Source organism: Falco punctatus, assembly GCF_963210335.1.
Source record: "Falco punctatus genome assembly, chromosome: 2".
NCBI classification, from domain to species: domain Eukaryota; kingdom Metazoa; phylum Chordata; class Aves; order Falconiformes; family Falconidae; genus Falco; species Falco punctatus.
Window position 1 is genome coordinate 25586780 of NC_137581.1, and position 14122 is coordinate 25600901.

The 14122-nt window shown below is 38.9% G+C and overlaps 1 protein-coding gene across 2 annotated transcripts in view; it reads right to left on the reverse strand.

Annotated features, from left to right (window-relative positions):
- Positions 1 to 14122, reverse strand: part of STARD13 (StAR related lipid transfer domain containing 13) — a 312260-nt gene that overhangs the window by 242774 nt on the left and 55364 nt on the right. For both annotated transcript variants that reach the window (XM_080377503.1, XM_080377500.1), the window contains one exon: positions 7523 to 8429. In XM_080377503.1, the coding sequence (XP_080233629.1) occupies positions 7523 to 8272 (750 nt within the window). In that variant the 5' untranslated portion in view covers positions 8273 to 8429. The remainder of the gene's footprint in view (positions 1 to 7522; positions 8430 to 14122) is intronic.

Sequence of the window (14122 nt, forward strand, 5' to 3'; positions counted from 1 at the left end):
AGGAGTTTGAAAGTCAAGATAAATTTGACTAATTATCTGATTTTCTTCATTAGTTTGTTCTGGAATTTTATTTTTTTCAGAATCTCACTATGTAGGTAATACATACCATATCCTGTACATTTCTGGAGAGTGATGGTATTCTGCACCACAAATCATTTCAAACTGCATGAAGGGTCAACTGCAAAAAAAGCCCTCTGAATTTTTTCAGTGTTAGTCCACCCATCACATGTAGGTTTGTTTAGCAGCTTTGCTTTTGAAAAAGGACAGATTCTGTCCCCTTATATTACAGCTTTTTTTTCCAGGAGGATTTTGGCAAAGCCCAAGCTGTAACTGCTGAAAATAGTTTACAGGATATTTTTTTACAAAGCAAGAGTGCGTATGTTTTCTCCATTCTCAACCCAGCAGCCATCGATGCTTGCTGAAGACAGTCTTGTGATTTGGAAGACAGGTATCTGCTGATGCAAGAAAGTGCATCTTTTCTGGGAGCATATACATTTTTATTTTTTAATTATCTATTAATGAACAATGAATCATGTATGTTTATTAAAACATGCAATCAGCATGCAAGTATACTGAAGAGATAAAGGACAGTAATTTTGATAGTATCTACATGTTTTCTTACATGATTCCAATACACTAATTCTCTTCAATATGACCTTTCAGCATATCCTTAAGTTACTGTTCCGGTTATAACTTTACTGTTATTTTCCAAAGTTCCCATAATTTTGAAGCAGATACAGCCGTGCAGCTGATTTCCACTGAAATAAGAGGGAAATATGTACTTCTCTCTCCATTCACAATAAGTAGTACACAACAAATGCCATATCCTCATGGGAAATGGTTACATTATTAGGAATACTGAGATCAGAGAAAAATGTACTCTATACAAAATACTATTTTCATCACTAGTCCCTCAAATTTGTGAAATTAATAAAAGATTCTTTCTCTTAACTTAATAATTAAAGTCCCTAAGCCAGCATTTATCCGACATTATTATTAAAAGCTGATTGTTTTTATGTATTGACTGATAATAATGCATCATTGCTAAAGTAATCAGCCATTCTCCAACTGCTTTTCCAAGCAGGCAGAAAGCAAGCATAAATGCTAGAAACTTTGCAAAGTTCAGCTCACCGTGTCTCCATCTATCAGCTCTAGAGAATATGTATAATGTTGAAACCCAGAAAGTGCAACTCTCCCAGACACACAAAGGAAGTCAGAATGTACAAAGCTCAGTGCATCATTCCTGTCTTAGACAAGTCATTTTCCATTTTCCTCCCCTTAACTTCCTATTCTGTTCTCCCTGGGTATTGTTATTTCAGCATGTGGCTCTCCTACCTGGGTAGACATCCCATGTCTGCAGAAGATGAATGAAAAGGAGATGGTAATAAGAACCATATCAATCCTTATGAAGAAGTCATCATTCTCCTCCTCTAGTTTTGGAGTCTCAGTTTCATAGGGTAAAGAGATGAACAAACTTTAAAAGTATGGGAGGAATGGGAGAAAGAATTTGTGCTTCACTCTAATATGTTCTTTACTAGTTTTGCTCTCGTACAACTGAATTAGAGAAGAAACAATTGCCGGGCAATTTTCAGATAGCTTAAATTCCACCTAAGTTCCCATGCCTCATTAATGAAAACAGCAAAGTACATCTCGGAAAAGTGCTTCAGAGTGGCTAAGCAAGGCACGGAGCAGGAATACAAGAGGTACAAGGACTTAGCAGAGTTTAGGCTGTCCAAACAAGGGTAAGAAGCTTACTGTGGCAGGCCCAGTTACTGATCATAGTTGTGGGCTTGACTGCTGCTCTGCTTTGATCATTTAAATTGAATAAACTCAGTCTAATGTGAATAAAGAAAATTCACTGTCGAAGATGTCAAGCTTTCTGATTCCTTTCTCATTGGGTATGATTACTTGATTAAAATATTTACAAGCCACACAGAAGAATACATATCTTTTAAGGAATCATAATTAACCTCAAAGACTATGGCTTTTTGTGGATTTGTCTTCTACTGCTTGTCTTATTTATCTTGTCTTGCTCTTTTGATGAACTTCTGGTGTTTGCGAAAAGAATGCAAACACAGGCCAGAAGCAGGCAAAATGTAGGACAGATGCTGTGGTAACTTCTGTATTACAGCTCAGCAAATCGTTCCAGCCTGAATCTGAACTCTTGTGGTCTAAGCTGACACAATGATTATCAAACTTGTCACTCCATAATGACTTTATAATGAAGATAAAATTTACCTAACTGTAGTACAAAGGTGAAACAAGGAAACTAATGAAAGTAAGTGAATAATCAAGGAAAGAGAAACTGGAAGGCCAGGTCATCCACCTTCCTGCCAGTAAAGGACTGTTTTTCTCTAACCATTTCCAGAGTTCAGCTGCCTTAGCTTTAAATGTCAAAAGCGATGGAGCTCTCACAAGTCTCCTTTAGAACACTACCGTTTTACTTGAAGATTTACTCATGGTGAAAGGTGATGGCACAGCTACCCCATTAACTCTGCCCAGCGCTGCACACTGAGGCTGGCTCTGCTGGCACTGTACCGGCCACTCCCATGACTGCGCAACCTCCTCCAACAGACTTTGACTTTACAGTCTGAAGGCCAAATCTTGACAAAGATTTTCATTGTGAATACTACCGGAATGACCTAAATTATCTGTTTGGGACATCTTGTCTCTGTTGCTCCTAGGGAATGATATCTCACTCTTTGTTTGACCCAGCTGCACAAGGTAACATTCAATGCAAATATTAGACCATCAGCGTCGTTGTGCTTTGAACAACAAGCAGGTTTGGTTTACAATCTTCCTAAACAGTATTGGAAGAGGTATGGCATGAGTATGGGTGCAGCCTGAGCCCTGGAAAAGTTTCCCAGGTTCCTGCATAAGGGCTAACAGATTTGATGCCCTGGACCTGACACACTGGACACCAGCTTACACAGCAGAGATGGCAGAGTGCAGGGGAAAACATATGAGAGAAGGTCCCTTAATGGATTCCTCCCGAATTAGGAAAGACTCTTGTTTCTTTAAGAAACAATTATTTTTTCTAGGATTCTTCTGGAAGTTACACCTATATGCAACACTTGCCAACCTTTAATCCTTCAACCTTTCCAGATATGTTTTAGAAAGAAGTGGCTGTGTTCCATCAAGCAGCAGCTCAGAGAAGAGGATTTACATGGAGACCCCTGAAGGTCCAGTGGGGAGAGATACCCAGTACATGGTCCTGGCGCAGCCACTGGGAGGCTGCAGAGGGGCTGCTGGAGCACCTATCATGTCCTGATGGTTACCTCTAAGTGGTTCCTTTCCAGTATGTGGGCTTCCTGGCTTGCCCCCCTCTCTCTGCTACAACAGAGGAAGCTGTGGCAACTCACTTAGGTGCCCTAAAAAATGTCAACAGCAACAGAAACCTTTTTGGCTGTTATACTAGTTAATGTGGGCTCCCCAGAGAGATGCTTTGAAACTGTCCCAGAGAGGATTTCCAGTTCACATGCCAAGACTATGCTTGCCTCTTTGCAGCTGCCAACAACATTAGTAGGTTTTATATACAGTCACTGAGGTGAAGGAAGATCCATGACAATTCACTTTGTCAAGGGTATGACTTCATAGGACTTCTTTTTGCCTAATATCTGTCAAAGAGTTTATATTTTTAACTTGACTGAACTGCTGCTCCTGGAAGTAACTTATATTTTTTTGAGACTATGTAAGAATAAGATAAAATTACTGATGTAAAGTTGCATAGTAGCTCCTGGTTAAATATGGTTGTCAGCTGGGTCCTGCTCAGTACAGTTTAGAAGAAATGGCAATCTAGAGAAACGTTATGTTTCAGAAGCTGTTCTGAATAATTTATTGCCACTGTATCCTGAGCTGGCTGCATGCACAGAGTATGTTGTTTGATATGAAGACCTGAAGTAAAACAAGCAAGGAAGAATGGCAGAAGATACTATTTCAGAGTTGCTGAGAAAACCTCTGGACCGAACAGTCAGTCATAGAATCATGGAATCATTTAGGCTGGAAAAGACCCTTAAGATCATCATCAAGTCCAGCAGTTAACCTAGCACTGCCACATCTGTCACTAAACCATGTCCCTACATGCCACTCAATCCCCTCATCCAGATCATTGATAAAGAGATCAAACAGAATGGGCCCCAGCACTGAGCCCTGGGGAGCACCACTTGTGACCAGCCAGCAGCTGGAAATAACTCCATTCACCACCCACTCTCTGGGCTCAGCCAGCCAGCCAGCTTCTAACCCAGTGAAACAGGCCCATCCAAGCCATGAGCAGCCAGTTTCTCCAGGAGAATGCTGTGGGAAACGGTGTCAAAGGCTTTACTAAGGTCCAGGTAGACAACATCCACAGCCTTTCCCTCATCCACTAGGCGGATCACCTTGTCACAGAAGGAGATCAGGTTAGTCAAGCAGGACCTGCATATTAGAAGGACATGAGTGATGTAAAAAAGTTCCCATTCAAGACAGAAGGGGCGTTTTGCAAGGAAGGTGGGCAGAGAAGACAAATCAATGAGGGTACAGAAATTCACTGGTGTGCTTAAGAAAGTGCTGTCTTAGCAATGATGTTACTTAGATCACCATCTGAAAATATGAAATAATATGAACAATATTTCAGACAAAAACCAAAAATAGGTTTGTTTTTAAATCTTCAAAATTTTGTTTCCCGATATGAAATAAATGTTATTTTTAATATAAGAACTCTATGTGGGCATTAAAGGTACCACTGATTACAGGCTCCTGACAAGGAAAAAAAGGTCGCCAAATTTAGGTTTGATGGGAAAGCACAGGAAATATATATGGGACTTGGTCTAAGGGGGGAAACTCAGGGACCGTACTAATTCATAAATTGAACAGAAGCATCATTTATCTTGTACCATTCAGAACAGGCGGATGCTGTATGCCTTTGGGGGGGGAAAAAAAAAAAAGCTTTTTTTGTTAATGGACACCATTGTATGAATTGTTTTCAGCAGTTTCTTCCACTTGTAACAGAGTTGGCAGCATACACAAGTTATATTTTTTCCATCTTCCCTCTACTTATTTACTGTTCGGTGTACTTGGAGATTTGTCTCTGCTTATTAATTAGAATGAAACAATAAGTTCAACAATTATCACTTAAATGTGTGTAACAACTATTTAAGAGGAGATTCAGACGTGGGTTTTGCCTAGTGGTGACTGCCTGCAAGGGCCAGTGAGCCCCAGCCTGGAGAAGGTGCGAGCCCTTCCTCCTTTCTACTCATAAAATAGGAGCTTCGCAGCCAGTACCAAGTACATTTAATTAGGAATGCCCCTGCAGGGTAGATCTTAATCAGTTTCCCTGTGAACTCTTGTAACAAGGATCTCGGTCAGAGTGCTGTGTGTGATAGTCTGTATCTGTATGGCCAAGGTGATTTGTTTGCTACGTTATTTTTAAGTCTAAGGTTTAGCACTAATGGTTGCTTTTGATATTTTTACTCCATGCTGTCTTTACTTCGTTAATTCCTTTCCACTAGAAAGACATTTTTCCACAGCCCCATTTCTAAATAATAGAAATAAGTAACTTGACAATGACATACGTTTGCTTCAACTAGAGTCATGGGAGGAGTTTTTAGTCTGAATAGTAACACATGACTACTGCTAAAATTTAAGAGACAAGATAATCCTTTTTTTTTTTTTTTTCATTCTTGAAGGTTGTCCTAGAATGATACATACTTATTTACATAGGGGGAAAAAAAATCAAAACCAGGATTGCATCATTGCATCTGTCCAGTTTTTTAAATGTTTTGACACATTCACCAAGATTTACTAGGTAATTTCACATGCTTGTCTGGCAATTTATAATCCATTATTTTGCACTACAAGCTCCATCCTTGAGTTTATTTTATGGCACAGACATAAAGTAAACTAAATGACAACAGCCCCTGGCCTGTCCCTTTTATCTGTGGGAATGACCTTCAGTAAAGAGAATCCAAGGGATGTTGCACATGTATTTTGATATATATTTATATTAATGGGAATGTTCCCGAGTAAATGAGGAAGCAAGAGTTGGCTTAGGGTAGAGTAACAATGCAGTTATTTAATAAACCATGTGTCACAAGAATTTTTCAGGGTCAGTATTGCATCAAAAGGTGCACTGATTTGGAACCATCTTTGGGCCTTCATTTTCTAATATGAGCTGCTGAGAAAAAATTTGTAAAAAAAACGGTGTATTTCTCTGTGAGCTGATGGGTTTCCACAGTAAAGTCGGGATATGTATGAAATACAACACAAAACTCCCACTCAGTTAAGGGCAGAATTAGTCCCCCCAAACTGGAGATAGATTAGTACTAAAGGAAAGAAGTAATTAAGTATTGTATACCATAATTGTAATGTTAAAATTAACATTATAGTCCAAATTCTACTTTCTTTCAGTTAATCAGATATCAATGAAGCAACTCTGTGTTATAAGTGCTAGAAGTAAAAGGAGAACTGGAAATAGAGGAAAAAAACACATTGGGTAAAGGACTAGGGCTCTACCCTGATTTTCAAGGCATAGAGCAGATTTACGTGGAAAATAATTTTTAAAAGCTGGAGGAGGAGAAGAGAGAGGAAAGAAAGGTATGCCTGACCTGCACTTGAAGATTAATTTGTGCTGCAAGGTCAGGAACGTTGGAATTTTAAGGGTTTGTTTTGCCCACTATTTGGAGTCACATCATATTTTTGTACTAGAGCTGAACTCCGATGACAAACATGTTTAGCTCCAGGCATTTGGTTTGTCACCAGCTGGGAGCAGGGAGAAAGCTTTGCTTATTCCTCGGACTAGTGAGAACTCACTTGGAAACCTGCTGTTCTTTCACTTCCAAAACCACAGCTAATTTACTCAACCTTTTTTTCTGGAAGTGTTATAGTTGGATGATTCTTATTACAGAGTTTTTTTTCATTTTGTCCTGAATTTTCTTATGTTTTTGGACATTGGTCTGTAAAGCATCATGATGTGTACCAGTAGAGATACAAAAAAATCTATTTCTTTTATTCCCTTATAGACCAGATTGTAACCTGTTCTCCATATTATTTTAATGTAATAAGAATACAGAAAACACTGTTACTTAGCAGAAGCAGTGCTGTGGGTTAGGTGGCACAGTGCTACAGTGCCACTACACTAAAAAAGGCCATTTTTCAGCACAAAGAAATATACTCTGCTCTCAGAGTAAACCTGAGTTCTATTCCTTTGGAACAGTCCACAGACTCAGGGAATATATGCTGTACGTGGTATGATATATGATCTTGTAGGAGCAGGGGAGACTGAGCCAATGTTCCCATTTTAAAAAGGAAAAACACAAAATCAAAGTTTGATGTTCAGGCTGATAGAAGAGCGGCCAATCTGAAGTAATATATTTGCCTAATGTAAAAATATAGTATACTTTTACTGTAGGTTTATATTCTTAATTATGTAATTCACATTAATTATCACTGTATAACAATTTGTGCAACTCCTTCTCCTCCTGTAACCAACCTTAAATTAAACCTCTTATTTAAAACACCCTTGGAACAAAAGAGTAGCCTGTATTACCTCCATCTCCATGTGTTTTTCTTCCTTGTCATGGGCCTTCACTTCCTTTTCGGAATGGTCACTGCAGTCTTCTAAATGACAGATGTGTTGATATTTAGTAAGTTCGTGTTTAGCCTGCTTTCTTTGAGAAACATTCCTTCTTTGAAGACCACTGAAAAATGTCTCATACAGTGGCAGTTCTGTAAACAGATCATCATCATCATCCCTACCATCTGCTTCCTCTTCAGATGAAAAATTGTCTGCTTCCCCCGCCTCACAAACATGGAGTTTAGCATTAGCTTCATGTGATAAAAATTCGAAATCAGAAAATGTGATAGCACTTGGTTTGTGTTTTATGACTCTGATCTCATAACCCCTTTCTGGTTTCTTGTCTGAATTTTTTCCTGTAGAGACTGGCCATTCTGTGTGCAAGGGAAGGTTTGAAGGATCTTCCTTTGGCTTGTGCCTTGCAGAACAGACTAGTTCTTCACAAAGGTGCTTCATCTCAGACTGGCTGGTGGCACTGACACAAGCTGAAGCTGTGCCAGGTTGCAAGGACGTCTCATTGTGGTCTAATGAGGATGACACAGACAGCAAACTCAAGTCAGGTTCTAGCAAAACATTCTGAAAATGAGATGGACTTGCCTGACTTTCTGTCTTTCTTTGATATTCTTCATACTTTACTGGAGTCCCCAGGGACTTGGTAGATGCAAGATAAGGTGAGCCCTGTTCTTCCTCATTGATGTTAGTTTCCATTCCAATAAGTTTCATCCATCAGAGATCAAAATTACTTCATTCTTGGTTTTCTTAAGACACGTAACTCCACATATGTAGCCAGGAAATACCTTCTTATTTTTCCAAACCCATGGTTACACAATCATTATTAATGTCTTGATTCTCATAGAAAACATCTGAATCCTCTCTGCTCCTGAAAGAAAAAAAAATCATTAATGGTAACATTATTGCATTGAAGTGCATCAGCAAATGAATCCTGAAACATGAAATTCCGGTATGAAATTTACTTATAGGTCTCTTAAAAATATTTGATGTATGCAGCTTAAATGAATTTAAAATATGAGAACCTTGACTTGTTTACCTTAGAGACTAGGAAAGACCTGGCAACTGCAGAAATGTTTTTTAAATATTGACTTTAAGTTGATTATTGACACAATGGTTCAGGATCATTCAAGGAGATTTTCGATATATGCTTGTTACCAAAACAGGCCTCTTCACTATCTTTTTATCGTCTGTTAAATCACTGAAAACTTTTACACTGTTCATATAAAGTTACTAAAACGGCATAGGAAAGAGCAAGGAACCGAAGTAATTAACAGAAAAGAAAGAATAATGCAGTACAAGTAGAATTTTCTCTCCCAGATTCTGTGAATTCCCAGTGCAGTGCAGCACCTGTCCATTTCCAATATATTTGCAAAGCGAAAACAGGAGGCTAAAAGTAACAGGAGAGTTTCAGTACTACATCAGTTGGCAATGTCTGATTTAAATCAATCTTAACTTCTGCGCTTACATCGAGGCTGTGTACCTCCAACGCATGGGAAGAAGGGAGCAGCTGAAGAACTGTTCTTACATCACTGAATAGCTTACATTCACCCATATATGTAGTTTACTTTTGGTGGCAGACTGAATATTAGAGTATTTATTGTAATGAATAAACTCTCCTGTTACTTTTAGCCTCCTGTTTTTGCTTTGCAAATATATTGGAAATGGACAGGTGCTGCACTGCACTGGGAATTCACAGAATCTGGGAGAGAAAATTCTACCTGTACTGCAATATTCTTTCTTTTCTGTTAATTACTTTGGTTCCTTGCTCTTTCCTATGCCGTTTTAGTAACTTTATATGAACAGCGTAAAAGTTTTCAGTACTCCAACTGTGAGAGAATACAGCAGAACAGAAGCTTTTAAAAATAAAAAGAGAAGCTTAAGCCTTTGATGTATGTGGTAAACCTGTTGGTGATGAGGAAGACATGTAAGAAGGCGGCACTGTGACCGTCCAAGTGGGAAACAAGCAATGTAAGGTGCTGGCATGCGTCATGCCTCTCACTGCATGTGCCATAGATGGAGCAATGCACACCAGGTCGGCATATTGTAGTGCTGGTTAGCATATGTTTTAGTGTTACGATAGAAAGAATACTGTTACATATACAGAAAATTTGGATTTATTGTATTACCTTTGCCATTTGAACTGCAGCTGTAAAAGGTGTGAGCACGCAGGTACACAGTTTGGGTACACTTCCTCTCAGCTGTTGATAGCTGTTTAGAAATCAGACATTATTGTAAGCTGTCTAGCCTCCTGCTGGAGCCAGTGGAGAGAGAAAAATGCTTCCAGAAGGTAAATGCTTTCACTTATCTTGGATATCTATTTTGACATGGATGAGTCTCCCTCCTGGCATGACTGCCTTATTCAAAAACCATGGAGGACGTGCAGACAAACAAATCAGCCCCTATCTTTGTTATGCAATAATAATAGATTACATTGTCTACATGTGAATGACAAACCTACTTTTGAAGCCCTTATTTTCTCAGAAGCTTCAAGTTAGCCATCTACATAGGAGTGACTTCACCTTCAGGAGCACTGAACGCTTTTGGTTCTCCCTAACATTATGTGAATTAAGTTAGCACAATGTCTCTGAAAAAGAAAACACATCCCCACATTTGTAGCGACTGATTGGAACAACTAACATCTCTCGTAGTATTTTGTACATTGTGGCCACAGTGAAAAAGTCTCCTGCTATTTCGGTGAATACTGTTATCTGTGCTTCACTATGAGCCGTAACCTTTGCTTTTCAGTGCCTGACACCCAGTACCCTGCAAGAAGGCGTGCTGCTAGCACATGCTCCCACCACACAAAGCCAGGTGTAAGCCAAAAAAAGATTTGCCTTTTCTAGAAGACTCCCCAAAAGGCAGCAAAAGAGCTTTAGCCTGGCTGCCCACACCAGCCTGTTGCCATGAGGTGAGAGGATGGTGCGTTCACCAGCCATTGCTGCTGGTGGCTGCCCTGTACTACTTATTGGTGGTTCCAGCAGGAGCAGCAATGCTCAGGTCTCCCCCACAGACCCTCTTTCCCCACCTCACCCCTTCCTATTGTCACTTTTCCCTCTCTGGCAGAAATTTTCAATCCTTGACCTGTTCCATGGACCCTCTTTACTTCTGGTAATGCTGCCGAGCTGGCTCAGCTGTGATGACACCTGCAGGAATACACCTCTGTGTTCATAGGAACATCTTTGCTGTAACAAACCCGAAATACAGCAAAAAATGCTCCAAGAGAAGCTACAGAAATTTCGCAGTAGGCAAGCCTGGGATAAGTGAATTACATATTTTTTATTTCTAGTATTTTAGGATGATGATGGTGCTCTAAGACTCCAAAACATGAATTATCACCCCTGCAAAAATTTGTATTTTTCATTATCTCTGGGTATTCCTAAAATCAATACCCAGCTTCTTTTAAAATTTTGCTAAGTTCTTTCTCTCAAATGAGCTTTGGTGTTTACAGGGTGTAGTGTAAATCTGTAATTTTTACAGTTCAATTACAAAAGGCATGAAAGAGTTTTTCTGTTTATTAGATTTGCTTACACCATTGCTCTCTTATTTTTCCTCAGATGGGACTGGAACAAAGAAAATATGCAAAAGCAGGTTGGTTTTGTGGAAGTACAGCAAGAAATCTCTGAAGAGGAAGTGGTAAGAGAGAGTGTGATTTTACCCTTACTCATTCTGTGGAACATCTCTCTCTACTCAATCTAGCAGTGACTGGAAAAAAACTCACACTTAGGCAAAATATCAAATTCCATATTTTATAAAGAGTTACACATAGACATTTATAGCTCCTAAAAATGCAGCGTTTTTGGCAAAGCTGTGGATTTGGAAATCCTGCCCATAGCAAAATGTGTAACTCAGAGAGGTCTGAACATTCAGAGCTAAATCTATACATGACTTAAAAGGCCTGTAACACAGCCCTGCAAAGTAATATAATTGTCACCACAGTTCTGAATGTATGCATTTACAAATTCCAGAAAAAAAAATACTTCTAGAAAAGTCTTCAAGGCTTTATAAATAGGGAAATTATTTTCATACGCATATGTAATTCTAAATCTATACTGTAGCATTAGATCTACTGGTAGGTGCTAGCGTAGGTAAAGATGTTGAATAATAAAAGTCTCTTGGGCATACATGTGTTTTTTCCAACTAAAAAGGGAAATGTAAGGCTGCCACAGCTGTCTAATCAAAACTGACTCCAAAACAGCTTAAGTAAGAGCACAAAAAAAGCAACACAGGATTTTTTTTTTCAAGCTAAAATGTTAAATGCATGTGAAACAACTTCAGCTTTTTACACACATGAGTTTAAAACTTACAACCCACATTTTATTTATTAAGGAAAGCTCCTTACAAATCAGCAATAAATTAATACAGATTTGTGATACAGCTAGTGAAATGCTCTGGCAAGAAAATTCTCTTGTGGTCTGGCACAAGCAAATGTGTATACACAGACTCAAATTTTTGTGTATCATGCTCTATTGGCTTGATTTCCATTTGCCCAGACAACCAAAATTTGTATTAAAACTCATCAAGTTTTACATAAAGATCGCACAAAAAGTACATATTAGGCATAACCATCAAACAGGAGTATTTTACAGAGACTTTTATATTCATAGGCTCATTTCTATTTTCTTGAGTCAATAAAAGGCTAATTGTTTTCTGGGGCAAATGATTATGCTTTATTTCATTGGGTTACTATAACAACAAGTCACCTAAACTAGATTTTCAAACATTGCTTAAATTAGTGCATTTCAATACCCATTATGTATTTTCGCATTACAGAGCATGTGAATGTGTGGAATTTTCTTACTTTAAATTTGATTTGAACTTGAACTGACATAGTAAACTAGCAAACCAAGTCCTGATCTTGGCTGGAACAGTACACCACTCATCTAAAATAATGAGTTTTTTACTCTTCAGCCCCTAATGCATTTGTCTCCCTTTCACAATGACTTTGCTTAGTATTTCCCATTGACTTAAACAATCTTCCCCTGAAAAATTAAGCAAACGAGCCAAGAGAATGTGAGACACATAGACTAAAAGCAAATTAGGAGATTAGGATTTTTTTTTTCCTGATGATAATTTTACCTGGTTTGCAAGGTAACCCCATATTTTTCAATTCAGTTAATTTCCATAAGCGTAACAACAGGAACCAAGTTAGTAGCCAAAAGATCCTCCAAGCGTTGGGGCAGAACAGAAAAAGAAGTGAGCAGTTTCTTAAGAAAAAGCATTTCAGCTTGCTTGCTGCACAAGAACTCTGTCAACAGAAGTATGTGTGAGAATCCCTGGGGCGAAAACAGCCTTCTGCAAGCACTGGCCAAATTATTCACAGAAAAAGACAGAAAAAAAGGAGAGAGGAAAGGAAAAAAATAAAAAGAGAGAGAGAGCATGCTTCACAGGAACACCAGGCACTTCTAAAAATATAGTGTGACCTCATTCCTCACATTATGCCAGACCTTAACATTGTGCTTTGCTTTATCACCTGGAGCACCTGGAGTCAGGTTCTCACTGCACACACAATCGAGTTTGGATGCTGTCAGGTTTTGAAAAGGTAGGCTGTGAAATGCCTTTTGATGTAGTATAAAGCCAGTATAAAGGAACACCAAAATTAGCTTTCCCTGTCAGTTGCAAATTCTAATTATTCTTTGCCTATGTTTCTTCAAGACCTACATTTGCTGCCAAAGCTTCACAGGTCTTCCCTTTTATATATATTAATAGGATCATAGCTTGCAGACAGACTTCTACGTATGCTGTGAAGTGGAGCTGTAGTGTATGTTACTGAACATTTGGGGTTCTGAGTGCGATTATATAAATCAGTTATTTGCAAGTGTAGCGTGGAAAGGAAAAGGTTGAATTGTCACTGGAAATATGGGGTGAGAAGACTCTGAGTTATAGTTTAATTTTGGAAGCATTTTTCTCTATTGCTTCTGATTAGAGCAAACAGCAAAAATGCAAAAGCTCTAGTGCCCTTCTACTCATGTAATGGATCCTGCCTGCTAGTAACAGTAGGTTACATTTTTCACCTTGAGATATCCAGGCACAGATATTTGGCACAGATGCTGCCAAATCTATGTCCCTCCTGACTCATTTCAGTGAGTGAGGGAGGCGGCACTTGGATGGTGATTTCTCTTATACTTCATGCACCTGATTGCCTTCACTGAAGTTATTAGTCAGCAAAGATTTTGGCATATTTATGAATAAGTCACTCAGCAAATGAAGCCACATCTTGAGGCAACCATTTTATAGGAATTACTTTATATGACAGTTTAGGGAGGCTTGTCTCAACTTAGAAGTGCTTATTATCCCAGGACAGCTGTACTACCAAGCCTGTCCTTCAGCTTTGCTGCGTATGGCCCCACCTCCGCTGTGGCAGAAGCTCATTTTACATTGCCAAGGAAAGTAAAATATCTTCTCAAATGCAATAAACTACAATGATAAAGAGACACTTTGCTAATTCAACTGTGCTTCCATTCGCATTTGTCTGAGGTGCAACTGTTGGTCACAGATGTGCTGTTTGCCAAGCACCATCTTAACTAATGCAGCTATGTCAGCAATTTATTTACAGCTGGACCT